Below are 15,495 nucleotides of genomic sequence, written 5' to 3' on the forward strand. Positions count from 1 at the left end.
TGGTCGCCAGTCAGTCGCAGGGCACATGTAGACACGGACAACCATTCGCACTCACATTCACACCATCACTGAGTGGGAACTGAACCCACGCTGCACGCACCAAAGTCAGGCGAATGTACCACTACACCATCAGTGACCCGCTCTTAATATACTGTATTTAAAAGGAAACACAAAAGCAATATGACCAAGCCTGTCCTGTTTTCATATCCTGATAAAATGCCGGTTGGACACACGACAGTCGAGCAACTCGAAAAGGTAACACCAGTGAATTCTATTGAGAATGCTTTTGAACACACTTACTGTGCCATTAAAGAAACACAAGAAAATAACGCTTGTCGTGGGAGTATTTATTGATAAGAAAAGGTTTGCAGCGCTTTTCTGTGGTTCTGTGACTAAATGAACTAACCTTGACCCACGTTATGTTGCCTGTGGGTCGATTACTCATGTCTGCAAAGTGTGGCACTTACCCATTTTCTTATACCTTTTTGCAGCTACCACACTTTAGAACATATGCTACCCCCACGTACAGAAAGTGCACGGGAATCAGAGAAATCCACATTAGTCACAATTTAATCTTTAGGTGGATGCAAATGACGTGCTTGATTTGTCAAATAATTTATTATTCAGAATTTGTTGACTATTTAGATGTTTATCAATCATACCAACAAGTTTATGTTGCATAGTACGCTTCTTCTTAGCATTATCTTTATGCAAGTCTTGTCAGTGTGAAGGCCTAGTGGATTTCACTAAGGGGAGAAACACATCTGGTGCACAAATAATTTCGGCCAATTAAGTTAGCTACCTAATAGGGCTGTGGTTGAAATTGAAAGAAAGAAGAAAATTTCAAAAGCCCATTCCCGACAACAATCAGAATACCAGAGTTATAGAATTAAAAAATATATATATTATTATTATTAATTATTTCTGTATTATGTAACAATAAGTCTTGCGCCACAATATTGTGAACTTGTGACAATTAGAAAATACATACCAACTTGGGATGGGTTTGTCCTTAATCAATAATATGACAAATCCAAACCTTAGAGGCTTATATCAATCAATGGAAGCGATGATAGAAGAAATGTGGAAATTTCCAATCCCATCCCATTTATTACTTTTGACAAGCTACCAAACAATCTATTCCGCTTTAAACCCAGATATATATTTCATTAATCCTCTTTCGATGCTCTTTATTAGCCTCTAAAATTGGAACCAATAAACTACTTCCATCCTCCCGCAGAAGCCATACAATATTTGTCTTGTGCATATTTTCCATACTATCCGGCTGCGCCTTTGAATCCATCTATATTCTTTAGTTACGAGGGGCCGTATATCTCGCATACAGGTTGGATTAGCGAGCTGCTCCTGTGGATGGAAATGAAAGCCTGTTGTTTATCATGTTGCTGAGGCCTTCGGGGTGGTCATGACAAAGGCTAGCGAGGTTGAGCAAGTAGCCCCGGATGTTTAGCAGCTAATAAAATTAAATTGGAACATGTGGAGGCAGTTGTCGCATCTCTAGTGTTTTGGCCCTTGGATGTATCATACTCTTTGCAGCCCTATGGGGGGCACAAGCCATTGCAAACTGTAGGCCAAACCCGGATAAATGCAGAGGGCTGCGTCAGGAAGGGCATCAGGCTTAAAACTTTGCCAAACAAATATGAGTGTTCATCCAAAGAATTCCATACCGGATCAGTCGTGGCCCGGGTTAACAACATCCGCCACCCACGCCGTAAACCTGCAGGGCGCCGGGGGAAATTCAGCTTCTGTGGGTCGAAGTCGAAGAAGAGGTGGAAAGCAGGTTCTTCATCAGAAAAAGAAGAGGAAAGCACAGAGCCTAGAACTGAATGTGGGGACTTTGAATGTTGAGACTATGACAGGAAAATCTCAGGAGTTAACCAACTCATGATGACATGATGATTAGGAGAAAGATATATTGTGTGTCCAGGAGATTAGGTGGAAAGGCAGTAAGGCTAGACGTTTAGGGGCAGGCTTTAAAATATTACACCATGGTGTAGATGGGAAGAGAAATGGAGTAGGGGTTATTTTAAAAAAAAGAGTTGGCTAAGAATGTCTTGGAGGTGAAAAGAGTATCAGATTGAGTGATGAGAACTTGAGGGTGTTATGTATAATGTGATTAGTGGCTATGCCCCACAGGTAGGATGTGACCGAGAGGTGAAAGAGAAATTCTGGAAGGAGCTAGACGAAGTAGTTCTGAGCATCCCAGATTGAGAGAGAGTTGTGATTGGTGCAGATTGTAATGGACATGTTGGTGAAGGAAACAGGAGTGATGAAGAAGTGATGGGGAAGTACGGCATCCAGGAAAGGAACTTGGAGGGACAGATGGTGGTAGACTTTGCAAAAAGGATGGAAATGGCTGTAGTGAACACTTTTTTTCAGAAGAGGCAGGAACATAGGGTGACCTACAAGCACGCAGGTGGATTACATCTTGTGCAGATGATGTAATCTGAAGGAGGTTACTGACTGTAAGGTAGTGGTAGGGGAGAGGGTGGCTAGACAGCATAGGATGGTGGTGTGTAAGATGACTGGTGGTGGGGAGGAAGATTAGGAAGACAAAGGCAGAGCAGAGAACCATGTGGCGGAAGCTGAGACAGGACGAGTGTTGTGCAGCTTTTCATGAAGAGGTGAGACAGCCTCTCGCTGGGCAGGAGGAGCTTCCAGAAGACTGGAACACTACATTCAAGGTGATCAGAGAGGCAGGCAGGAGAGTACTTGGTGTATCTTCTGGCAGGAAAGGAGAGAAGGAGACTTGGTGGTGGAACCTCACAGTTCAGGAAATCATACCAGGAAAAAGGTTAGCTAAGAAGAAGTGGGACACTGAGAGGACCGAGGAGAGGCGAAAGGAATACATTGAGATGCGACATAGGGCGAAGGTAGAGGTGGCAAAGGCCAAACAAGAGGCATATGATGACATGTATGCCAGATTGGACACTAAAGAAGGAGAAAGGGATCTATACTGGTTGGCCAGACAGAAGGATAGAGATGGGAAGGATTTGCCTTGAGGATGTTGATGGTACAGAGAAGGTCAGAAGGAGCTACATTGTGTCTTTGTAGCTCTAGAGAAAGCCTATGACAGAATAACTATGGTACTACATGCGGAAGTCTGGAGTGGCAGAGAAGTATGTTAGAATAATACACGACAGTGGTGAGGTGTGCTGACGGATGAGGGTAGATTGGAATCCCCGTGGACCATGATGTTTGCAGATGACATTGTGATCTGCAGTGAAAGCAGGGAGCAGGTGGAGGCACAGTTAGAAAGATGGAGGCATACACTGGAAAGCAGAGGAATGAAGATTAGCCGAAGTAAGACATAATATATGTGCATGAATGAGAGTGGTGGAGGGGGAAGAGTGGGGCTACAGGGAGAAGAGATAGCAAGGGTTTAGGATTTTAAATCCTTGGGGTCAACAGTCCAGAGCAATGGTGAGTGTGGTCAGGAATTGACGAAACTGATCCAAGCAGGTTGGAACGAGTGGAGGAAGGTGTCAGGTGTGTTATGTGACAGAAGAGTCTCTGCTAGGATGAAGGGCAACGTTTATAAAACAGTGGTGAGGCCAGCCATGATGTACGGATTAGAGACAGTGGCACTGAAGCTACAACAGGAAGCAGACCTGGAGGTGGCGGAAATGAAGATGTTGAGGTTCACTCTCGGAATGACCAGGTTGGATAAAATTAGAAATGAGCTCATCAGACGGACAGCCAGGGTTCAATGTTTTGGAGACAAAGTTAGAGAGAGCAGACTTCGATGGTTTGGACACGTCCAGAGGAGAGAGAATCAGTATATTGGTAGAAGGATGAGGGCAGTTGGTGTTCGAGAGGAGGATGCAGGAGATAGGCTTACATGGAAAAGGATGACGCGCTGTGGCGACCCCTTAAGGGACAAACCCAAAGGAAAAGAAGACAAATCATCAATCCCAAACAATCTTGGACTCGTGAAGATTTTGAAAAATGCATTGATATGGAATTCATCATTGAATGCACAGAATAAATGTTTTTTTCCCCAATTTTTGTAAGCCTGTGCAATTCTCAGTTTCCTTTTCTTAAGTACCAGGAGAGACACCCAGTATGGTCTTACTTCTTCCTCAAGGTCTGATGTTTAAAAATGCACTTTGACTTTCACTTCCACTTAATTTGTTGAAAGTGGTTATTTCAGTTATGTTTCTATCTGTTTCTTACCTCTCAGGGCACTTTCCTCTGCCATCTATGAGGCATTTATTATTTATTTATTTTTTTTACACCCTGAACCGGTCACCAGCCAATCGCAGGGCACATATAAACAAACAACCATTCGTACTTACATTCACACCTATGGGCAATTTACAGTCTTCAATCAACCTACCACGCATGTTTTTGGGATGTGTGAGGGGAGAACATGCAAACTCCACACAGGCAGGGCCGGGATTTGAACCCCGGTCCCCAGAACTGTGAGGCAGATGTGCTAACCAGTCGGTCACCATGCCGGGAATTGTCAACATATCCAGTAAATAGTATATACTGTGTATTCCATGATGTAATCAGTCTGCCTGATATCAGCTGCAAAAAGGCACCTCAAGGCAATTGAGACATGATTGTCAAAGTGCGGATAAAAGAAAGAGTTTCCATCAAAATAAAGAATGATTGCGAGAAGTCATCAGAGCTGCTGTCTGTCCCTTGATTATCTGCTGTTCGGGATGGATGACCACAAAGATGTTGGCTTTCCAATCCTAATACTCACCCCCCATACAATCAACTTCATGAGACTTTGGAGCACTCTGAATAAAATAGCCCCTCTCACAGGATAAGTGACACATAATTTGATGCTGATTAAGTGTAAATAGCTGGATACTTGAGGCTCTGATTATTGTCACCAAAGCTAGTGGTGGTGAGCCATTCCAATATATAAGCTATGCCATCTGAGATCCCAAGTGACACTGATTCACTGGGTAGTCAGTTGAATTGTGCCTCACATATAGTGATGCACTTTAAAATATGCACATTTTAACATTTGAATATTATTAAAGAGCAAAAAAAGCTCCATACCAAGGAGGACCTGAAATGGAAGAAAGGCAAAATTTCATCAAAAAACGTTGGCAAGTTACAAAAATGATCTAATGTTAAAAGAATAAAATTGCAATATTAGGAAAAAAAGTATTTATTTGTAAGTTTAATTTTAAAAGTGAATGTAAAAACAATCATCCTAACGCGGCACGGTGGGGTGGCACGGTGGCCGACTGGTTAGAGCATCTGCCTCACAGTTCAATCCCCGCCCCGCCTGTGTGGAGTTTGCATGTTCTCCCCGTGCCTGCGTGGGTTTTCTCCAGGCACTCCGGTTTTCTCCCACATCCCAAAAACATGCACGGTAGGTTGATTGAGCATTGGAAACATTTGTGACATTAGCTTCTTGTATTGAAAGTTGGAACTCATTCTATCATTATTGTAAGAATTCATTTAGTAGGCTATGCATCCCTTCTTTTGTACTTTTTGGGAGAAAACTTGACAAAAATGTTGTCAAAAACAGATAATACACAACTAAGTGCCAAAACATCAATACCAAATGTCCTGGAAGACAGAACCTTTTATAGGTTTGTAATTGTGCACAAAGAGGCTTGTAAAGTAATCCTGAAGCTTCCCTGGCATTTGCACTATCATACAATAATATCGGAAAGTAAATTAAAAAACTAATGCATATTGATTAAGTGTTCTATCCTGTCAAGTTGATGTGTAGGCAGTGATAGCCTTTAATGTGCATACATCACCACCTCGGCTGACACTGATGACTTTGCTGCTCCAACCTTTTGGCACGTTCCCACCCACGCATCCTCAATCCTGGCTCCCCACCCCTCCCTCCCTCCTCATGCACTCACCCCCTCCCATCTCCTCCTCTCCACAGCGTCATCATCGTGGTGATCATTTAAGGCGGTGGAGGAACAACTTTTTGTTGCCGCTAACAAAAGGAGTCGAGTGAGGAGGAGCTGAGCCGCCGAGGGTCTTAATAAAGGGTGCTCGAGAACTCTCCTTTAGCACTGAGCAATAAGAGAGGCCTCTAATTGCTCTATTAATTAAACAAAACATTCACTGGACTTTCTACCTTATTTACAGGTAAGTTAGACATCCATCCATCCATCCATCCATTTTCTGAGCCGCTTCTCCTCACTTGGGTCGCGGGCGTGCTGGAGCCTATCCCAGCTAACATCGGGCAGGAGGCGGGGTACACCCTGAACTGGTTGCCAGCCAATCGCAGGGCAAAGTTAGACATTACATTTCTTAATAAGATGGTGTTTTTTTTGTTTTGTTTTTTCAAATTTACCAATAGCGTGACTTTCTCGTTTTGTTTTAATCTTAAGGCTCCCATGTGTTTGATGATTTCTAACACCTTAACCTCCTTCATGTCATGGAGCGTGTCACCTTTATGCTTATTTCACTCTACTGGCCATTTTAACATTTACATGTCTGTGAATAGCCTTATTGATCCAGGTCATTTCATTGTTAGGGCATTGAATCAATTGCAACTAGACTTCCGGTAGTCCTAGAAGACATTTTGCCTCTCATCCGTGCAGGCTTCTTCAGTTTGTACATATAGGCTGAATAGGACAGCTTTGAGTGTTTGTGTGGAAACCCAACTATTTATTCCCTACGCTCAAGGCACACCCCAACCATGGATGATATCACTCTTTTAGGATGCATACTGACACTTGTTAAGATGCATTGAAGAGAGGCCTTTGCCTGCTAACAACAGTTGTTCGGGTGGAATCACCCATGTTAATAATCCAGTCAGTTGTAAGAATGGTTGTGGAGGCACCTGAAGACCAAAAGTGGCTGTGTAGTTTATTTGGCATAAAGACAGGTCCCGGTTTTCACTTGCTGACCCCACCAAAACATATTGTGAAGGAATAACAGTTCCGCAGCCACAAATAGGGGGCAGTCAAGCCAGATGTGGCCAGGGGCAACCTATTGAGTCTCTTTGGAAGGGATGAAAAGACGACATTGTATGTGGGAAATAAATTGTGTCATTAGCCCCCTCCTCTGTTTAGAGATACTATCTCAGCCTTAACGTAGATGGCCTCTCTCACTCCTCTTTCAAACCTTCTGTGTTATCTTATCAGAATATGAAAATTTTTGTCCTCATAAGACGTGCCGGTAGACAGCTGAGTATTGACCTGAAGAGTTAGCCTGTCTGTGTTGTGACTAAATGTGCCTGTTCAGTGGTTGCTTGGTTTCCCCAATATATACATCAGTGCATTCCTCACTGCACTGGATAGCATACACAAGATTGTTTCTTTGGGTATGGGGTGTCTGGTCTTTTGGGGTGTACCAGCCTTTGTCTCAGGGTGTTATCAGGTTTTGTTGTGATGGTTAAAACCCTTTGAGTTTCTCAGATAGACCTGATACATATGGAATGACAGTGTTGTTGTGTCTGTCCTTGCTCGGCATCCACCGTGCTCCTATTCTTTCTGGAAAGAGTGCAACTGGCTTTACAGGCATCGAGCAAACCCAAGCTTTTGACGACATAGATAGGACGAGATGGGAAAAAAATGCTGAAATTCTGTCCAATTGTAAGTATGTATGTACCCTGCTTAAGTGAACTAAAATGTAACAGTGAAATCCAAAATTTTATGCGCTCATAAAACCAATCTTTACTGTATTTTCCCCTCCCTCTCTCAGACTTATGGTCTTTGCATTCTGTAAAGTACATGGCTACTAGTGTTCCTTCTTGTTATGATGTAGACTCAATTAAAATGCCTTTCCACCATGCTAAGCTTAGTCTAGTGATGTTGCTTGCAGTAAAGTGACAAGGTTAAAATAAATTGCTTGAAGGCCATTTCTTACTGTAGTGAACTTAACTTCAGTTTCCAGACGTATTCATAGGTGCGTCACCACCTGACATTCTCAACAACCTGCTGAAGGACTCCATTGGTGTAATATTTTTGGTGTGGATATGAATCATGACCTGGTGTTGAATAATGCGTCTGACTTTCTCTTCTAGGTGAACATGAATCTCCAAAGATGATTCACCCTCTCCCAAATGCTGTCCTCATACAAAAAGTGTAATAGTTAAGGTGTTTCCAAGGAGTCGCTGCCATGTTGCACCATAGCGACTCATTAATTATATCCTGATTTTGTCAGTTCAAGCTTTTCCCAAACTGTTCCCAGACAAAATGCCTGAGTCAAACGTCAGCCACCTGTTGACGGTTCCTTCTGTTGGCAAGTTGGATCATTACACGGACAACTACGACGTGGACTATGGCACTCCCCCCGACGAAATCCCAGATACCACACAGGGCCTGGCTTTCTTCGTCGCCACCATCATCATTGGGGTGGTCCTCGTCTGCATCATGCTGGTGTGCGGCTTGGGAAACTTCATCTTCATTGCCATGTTGATGCGCTACAAGAAGCTGCGCAACCTCACCAACCTGCTCATCGCCAACTTGGCCATCTCGGACTTCCTGGTGGCGGTGGTGTGCTGTCCCTTTCTGGTAGACTACTATGTGGTCAAACAGCTGTCGTGGGATCATGGGTTGGTGCTGTGTGCGTCGGTCAACTATCTCCGCACCGTATCGCTCTACGTGTCCACAAACGCCTTGCTCGCTATTGCGGTGGACAGGTAAGGACTTTGGGAAATGTCCATGTCAATCAAAGCTAATGGATTTATCGTCTCTTCTGATATTTTTTGTATGCAGAACACAGGTTACAATTGTGTTTTTAAATATTGTGTGTTAGGAGCAGTACATGAAATCTAATAATGAGCCAAAAATGGTGTCTCTCTTTCCGTTTTCAAAAAAACTTTGATTTTCTTGAATTTGTGTTGCAACTAGGAGTGTGAAATTATTGCCTTGTCCTTTCAATGATACTTTTAGGGCAGAAATGCATCAACAATTTAGTACAACATCTATATAACTGTCACTTACCTCGTTACACATTAAGCATACAACAAATTCACAAAATTACATAATAATCATGGCGCTGCCAATGAATAAAACTATGACATAATAATACTTGTTGTCAGAGGTTGCTTGGCCACTCATCATCACGTCAACTGTAAGACAGCGAGAGTATCAATATTGGAGTTAATTTTGATTAATTAATCAACTAAAGAATGGCATGTTTTAAAAAAGGAACACGGCTGTGGCTCAGTTGATAGAGCGGCTCATCCAGTGACTGAAGGGTCGCTGGTTCGAATTCTGGCTCTGACTGTCTGTATGTCGAAGTGTCCTTGGGCAAGACACTGAACCCTAATTTTCTCCCAGTGGGCCTGGCAGCGCCTTGCATGTCAGCACCCGCCCATTAGTGTATGAATATGTGTATGAATGGGTGAATGTGAGGCTTTGGGCACTGTGATGGTGTAGATACAATGCTATATAAGTGCAGTCCATTTACCTTTTTACCATTTAATCATGTCTATTTCTGCACTCTCAGCGACACGGTACTTTTTAGTGCCGTTATTCCTGGACCACTGATGCCCAAAACGCACATCAGCTCACCAGAACGTTAGGTTCAACGACATAATGGATGTAGTTTATTTAGAAAAAAAATACCCCACTAACAACAAACTGCCCCCAAAAGCACAGTTTTGTGCAAATTATCCAACAAAGACTTCATGCCTAGGCTATTACTTTCATGAAAAATATGATGTAGAGAGCACGGACACAGGTAATGTTAGCGTCAGACATTCTAGTACAAGCAAGTGTGTCAGTAACTGGCAAAAAAAGGAAAATAATTACTTAGAGTTATTGGGAGGTCAATGGGGTTGTTCTTACTAAATCACAAAACAATATTTGTCACACTGCTCAGGATAAAGTGCTTCAAAAGCTTCAATGTAAGGAACTTATTATGACCGAATTAATGGATTTATGAGTCAGAGCGTTGTGAACATTGTCTACCAAAAATGCAGTATGAAATCATATTCCTCTGATTACACTTTGTTAAAATAAATTGCACTAATCAGTTTGTGCAACAACATTGTCATTGAATTGTGTTGTTTGAGTTAACATATTTGTATTGAACATGTTTAATTATGTCAAATATTATATTCAATTAAATAAGATCAATTGTGATTAATCAATTACAAAGCTTCTCATTATTATTATTTTTTAAAGAGTCAGTGTACTGTAAAACTAAATATTTTGTCGCAACCCTTGATGCAACTGTAATTCACCAACTTTACCACGAGGAGGACGTCCAGTGATTTTTGTTGGGCTTGTCTTCGATCTCGCATTACTAGCTGCGTTGTGTCCGTGTTCTCTCCTCGTCTTCCCATAAGATAATGCCTTTCTCCAGCAGTTCAAGAAAGATTTATGCTGAAAACTCGAAATGTCGTTAAAAAAGGGCTCACTCTTATGCTGTATCTTCATTTGGACAGACACAGTCGCAATTGTCTTTTAATGAAGCACACAGTAAGTTGTGTATACATTAAAACATAATAAGCAGGACACACTGTAATCACTCTTGCTGCTTTGCAAAATAAGATGACGGATGATTCGTTAAAAACTAATTTAAACTTGTCATGTAAATTCGTGGATTCTGTAAAGCACTGGGGTTTCCTCCACAGTTATTTTAGACTATTTGAAGTCAAGACAAGTATTTTGCCTTCCAACCAAGTCAGTAATGTATGTTTCATATTTGTGAGCACTGAATTATCCTGAACAAATGTATTATTCATTTGAACAGTACACGAGCAGACCCACATTCTCTGTGGTCTGTTACACAGAAAATTATGTTGATGTCATTTTTGAACAAACAGTCATAAATAATACATATTTCAAGGATAAAGTGCAATCCAGCTGCGTTGATTCAATGGTGCATGCTGGCTGACTGTGGAGAGCAAAACTGTTAAGCAAGTGTCTGTACCATTTAGAATTTGTGTGTTACGTGTGTTTGTATCCTTTTAGTCGTAGTCTCGTGACAGCCTCCTTAAATTAGTGAATGGACTGCTCCATTTCAAATACTTTTACTCTGAAAGGACCAGTTTAATGTCGAGGACATGTCCCTAAGCCCTTATAAAGTGGACTGTAATATAAGAGCAGTAACCAGTTTCCTTGATAGTTTACATGGCTGACTTTCACGCAGCCGCTCAATGACCATAGGTATGAACCGTGGTCTGTCGACACTATGTGTCCTACTGACTGGCGACCAATCCAGAGGGTAACCTGCCTTTTCCACAAACTCAGCTGAAATAAGCCCCCCCAGACGTCTGTCAACCAGTAGTGGATAAGTGGTACAAAGTGTTTCACCAGCAAGAATTGACGCAGCAGATGGTTAGTTTTTTTTACTCCCACAAATTGATCTTGGAAAGAAACAAAAGGACGGTTAAATGATAATAGCTACAAAAGGTTCTGTCATATTCCCTCCAACTAGCCAATTGGTTGACTTTCTTTCTGTCAAGAAAGTCATTGCTATTTAATAACGGCAGGTTGTGCAGCTCTGATAAAACTGCTTCTATGACAGCACCCAAGGGTGTATGTTGCAGTTGATTCCCACTGTTGGCACCAACACCGTAGTCCCCTCAAAGAATGCAAACTGTTTTTTTATGGGTTTACCCGATCCAATGTCTCATCAACTTAATATTGTCCCTTTTCTCAGGTACACGGCCATTGTACATCCTTTGAAGCCTCGAATGAAGTACGAAACAGCCTACTGCCTGATCACCGGAGTCTGGATTATTCCCATTCTCATCTCAATTCCCTCGGCTTACTTTGCCTCAGAGACTATGTACCCTCACGGAGGCACCACGTCAACCACTCACAAAGTCTTCTGCGCTCAGATCTGGCCCGTGGACCAACAGGCCTACTACCGCTCCTACTTTTTGTTAGTATTCGTCGTGGAGTTCGTCGGACCCGTGATCGTCATGGCGATGTGTTATACGCAAATTTCTCGCGAGCTCTGGTTCAAGAATGTGCCTGGTTTCCAGACAGAGCAGATAAGGAAGCGGCTGCGCTGCCGCCGTAAAACCGTGATGGTCCTCATCGGAATCTTAATGGCATACATCCTGTGCTGGGCTCCTTACTACGGCTTCACGATCCTTCGGGACTTCCACCCGACGCTAATCTCCCGGCAGAAGAATTCCCTGGTGGTCTTCTACATCATCGAATGCCTTGCAATGAGTAACAGCATGATCAATACCTTCTGCTTTGTCAGTGTCAAGAACAACACTGTCAAGTATCTGAAGAAGATTGTGCTGGTGCGATGGAGGTCAACATACGCCCCCAGTAGGACTGTGGATGAAATGGATTTAAGGACCTCATCCTTGCCTGTCACAGAGGAGATTGAATGCATTCATCTGAGGTAAACACGGTCACTCAAATCTGGATTGCTAATGTGTCGAATGGACTTTAATTCTTTTTATTGTATAATATAATACGACCTACCTATAGTATATGAAGAGCATCTTAAATGTTTGTTTGTTGTTTATGAATTTCAGAGACCTTTACAGTGGGGCAGTGTCTCCCAACCATTATTGAGCCACCAAAAAAATGTGACAAAAGTACATACAGTATATTGAAATAATGATGATCTCGTCACAGTTTAAATTTTACTTTACTCCGCGTGAAGTCTGGGCCTGTATAGAAAAACTATTATTGTTTTGTATGAGTGGTAACAGGTGGATACACAGGTGAATTGCACCTTGTGCCATCTAGTGGAAGAGCATTTATTTTTTCCCACCTGCCACTATACTGTATGTTGCTGACATATTATATAGATGAACAAAGTTTTATTATTTGTCGTAAATAATCAGGCAGATCTGATGATCTGTCACAGCACCCTAATGTGCTGCGGCACAGTGGTTGGGAACCATTCAATAATTATTTGTAAATGTAAAAAAAAAAAAAATGAAGACATAGTTCAAAGTGTTTTTGGCGGTTCTGTTGACTTGATTTCACAGACAAAGTAATCCCTATTCAGGCTGTGAGACTAATATTGATGTCGTTGTGAAATGAAGCTGTATTACATGGATGACTTGCATATAAGAGATAATCCGCACAGTATTGCTTCTTAATAGAGGTTTAGTATGTGATGTTGTTCTCTGAATTGTCATGTTGCAAAGTCCTACCCTTATAGTATGATTATTGCGCAGTACCATTTTGTGAAGTGTTTGCTGTTAAATTGGTTTTCTATAACGCTTGTGACAATAAAGACAATGTGTCCGTTGTTGCTTACCCTTTAGATGACATTAAACACAACCTTTCATTGTGTTCACATGACTCCAATAAACAATGGGAAAGAGCAGCATGTTCCTACTGGGATTGTAAATCCGATGAAAACTTGTTAGAAAAAGAAACAAAAGCACTGAGCTCATAAAATATTTGACAAACGAAACATACATTAGCATGGTCTAGCGGCCACACAGTAGCTGCTAACTTGTGCAAAACAGTCCCATTGTAACACAGGAGTAATAATTCCAACTGGATATCAGCATCTAGCTCCAATTGTAATATAAATAAAGGCGTGTTGTGGAGTGTTGATATAACAAAGCTTATAAACTTCACTTCCACCTGAGGACTGCATTGCCTTCCACAGGATGGAATCTCCATGTAGCTTTGCTGCACCGCTGACCATTGTTACCAAGTGACCCACTGCTATTTCCAAGAACCCTTACCTTAGCGTCAGTGAGGAAGGACAACAGGTTGCCAGGTTTAACTGTGACAAAAAAATTATAGTACATACTGTATTTATTGTGTTGGTCAAATTCATAATTCATTTTGTGTGGCCTTTTCAATATTGTTCATGTTGAGTGTTATCCAATATGACATTGGTTTTCTTGCCTGCTGGCTGCTCGTGCATTTATTTGTCATCCATTTAGATATACTGCTGCCCCAGATTTTTAATGAGGTCAATTTAAGCAAAGTACAACATATGTACTGCTGTAAACATGACAAAAGCAATAGCAATGTGCCTTTAGAAATTTTCCGCATTTAAACACAGCAGGAAAACATGCATGTATACTTGACCGTCTCCATTTTATGAATAAAACAGCATGTTAAACACATTTTCTAGAATGAATAAAAATAATTTAAAAAATAAGTAGTTGTGATTTGGGTTAATCTCTAACTCTAACCCTTAATAAAAACACAAAAATACAGGATAATTAAATAATCCCTAGAGTAGGTTCAAATAAAAAGATGTAGATCATTTAGCTGTCAAATGTTTTTCATTTTTTTCATTTTTCAACGTTCCTGCTAACCACGGATACAGCCACTTTGATCTCAACCAATCAGGAACTGCCAGTTTTCCCTCCATGAACTTCCAATCAACCAATCATCTGTTAGCCAGGCAGCTTGCTCCACACCAGTTGTCAATCAGTTCATTTAGCCTCGACCAGGGGTGTCAAACTTTTTTTGTCGCGGGCCACATTGTTGATACGGGTTCCCTCAGAGGGCCTTTATGACTGTGAAACCGTATAAATGTTTCATCCCTTGCTTGAGAGTTAAAATACATTTTTGTTTCAACGGTATTTGTTTCCATAGCATATCAATTTATTAATTATCTTCTTTGTTAATGTTGTTTACTTGTTTGAATCTGTAGCATGTATTATGAGTAACTACTGTATCAATAAATCGTGTAACTACTGTATTGATCTATTGATCTATCTATTATTTGTACTGTTGATTACTGTATTTGTGGACCCCAGGAAGATTAGCAAACTGCTACGGCACAAGCTAATGGGGATGTCGACAGCGGCTGCTTCTCGAGACAGTCATCGCTACTTTCACAAAAATACTTTGCCTACCACACCAAAAATAGTCAATATCCAAAGTAATTTAGTATATGATCGCCAGCACTTGCTTAAATTGCGATCATCCAGTGATTTGGAGTTTGTAACTATGACGGTTGCTGCCGAGCTAGCCAAACTATCTTTAAAAAAAACAAACATTGGCGGATGCACTTGAGCCGTCTCATTTTCTGAGACACACAGAGAGCAAGCGCATTGTCAGATTTACTTCAAACGTCACAGAAAATAAGAATAATAACATTGAATCACGTCCATATAGTTTTCTATTGTGCACGAATCCTTTAAACGTGTGATTTTGGACACTGAAACAACCATGAGGAACATTTTCATTGTTGTCAAAACAATGACGTAATGTAGATAACTTTAATGAAAACTCACTCCATAAGAATTTGAAAAGTATTCCTGTAGACGTCATTGCCTCCGATCAATCAGACGTCAGTTGCGTTCTTTTCGTCGTTGTCGTTCACCAGTCACTTTCACTTTCATTTTTTCCGGCAGATTTGCGCTGACACAACTTCTTCGGCAATTCGTCTTCATTCAATCGACAACAAACAGAGCTTCCAAATTTAGCATTAACAGTTACTACTACCGTATTTTCACGACCATAGGGCACACCTTATTAAAAGCACTAAGACGGACCTCCTTGAAAATGTTAGATTTTAATTTCTTCTGCAAGCGTTATTGGCCTCAGTCGAATGGTGACTGTTGAGACGCTTCTCCCGGCTGTTCTTTGCTCATTAATCCATTGCTCGAGTTGGTCATCCAACTCCGGA

At 41.4% G+C, this 15,495-nt stretch overlaps 1 protein-coding gene across 1 annotated transcript; it reads left to right on the forward strand.

The window, feature by feature from the left end:
- Positions 1 to 4,473: 4,473 nt before the first annotated feature.
- Positions 4,474 to 12,280, forward strand: prokr1b (prokineticin receptor 1b). Its single transcript, XM_061690832.1, has 3 exons — positions 4,474 to 4,498; positions 8,122 to 8,599; positions 11,575 to 12,280. Exons 1-3 carry the CDS (start codon positions 4,474 to 4,476, stop codon positions 12,278 to 12,280), a joined length of 1,209 nt encoding a protein of 402 aa, XP_061546816.1.
- Positions 12,281 to 15,495: the final 3,215 nt, after the last annotated feature.

Source organism: Phycodurus eques, chromosome 11 (genome assembly GCF_024500275.1).
Source record: "Phycodurus eques isolate BA_2022a chromosome 11, UOR_Pequ_1.1, whole genome shotgun sequence".
NCBI lineage: Eukaryota > Metazoa > Chordata > Actinopteri > Syngnathiformes > Syngnathidae > Phycodurus > Phycodurus eques.

Excerpts from the sequence above, each read along its gene's own strand:
- prokr1b (XM_061690832.1), top strand. The coding sequence starts at position 4,474 with ATGCCGGGAATTGTCAACATATCCA. Across the intron at positions 4,499-8,121 it reads GGGAATTGTCAACATATCCA|TTCAAGCTTTTCCCAAACTG; the intron begins GTAAATAGTATA and ends TGATTTTGTCAG. Across the intron at positions 8,600-11,574 it reads CTCGCTATTGCGGTGGACAG|GTACACGGCCATTGTACATC; the intron begins GTAAGGACTTTG and ends CCCTTTTCTCAG.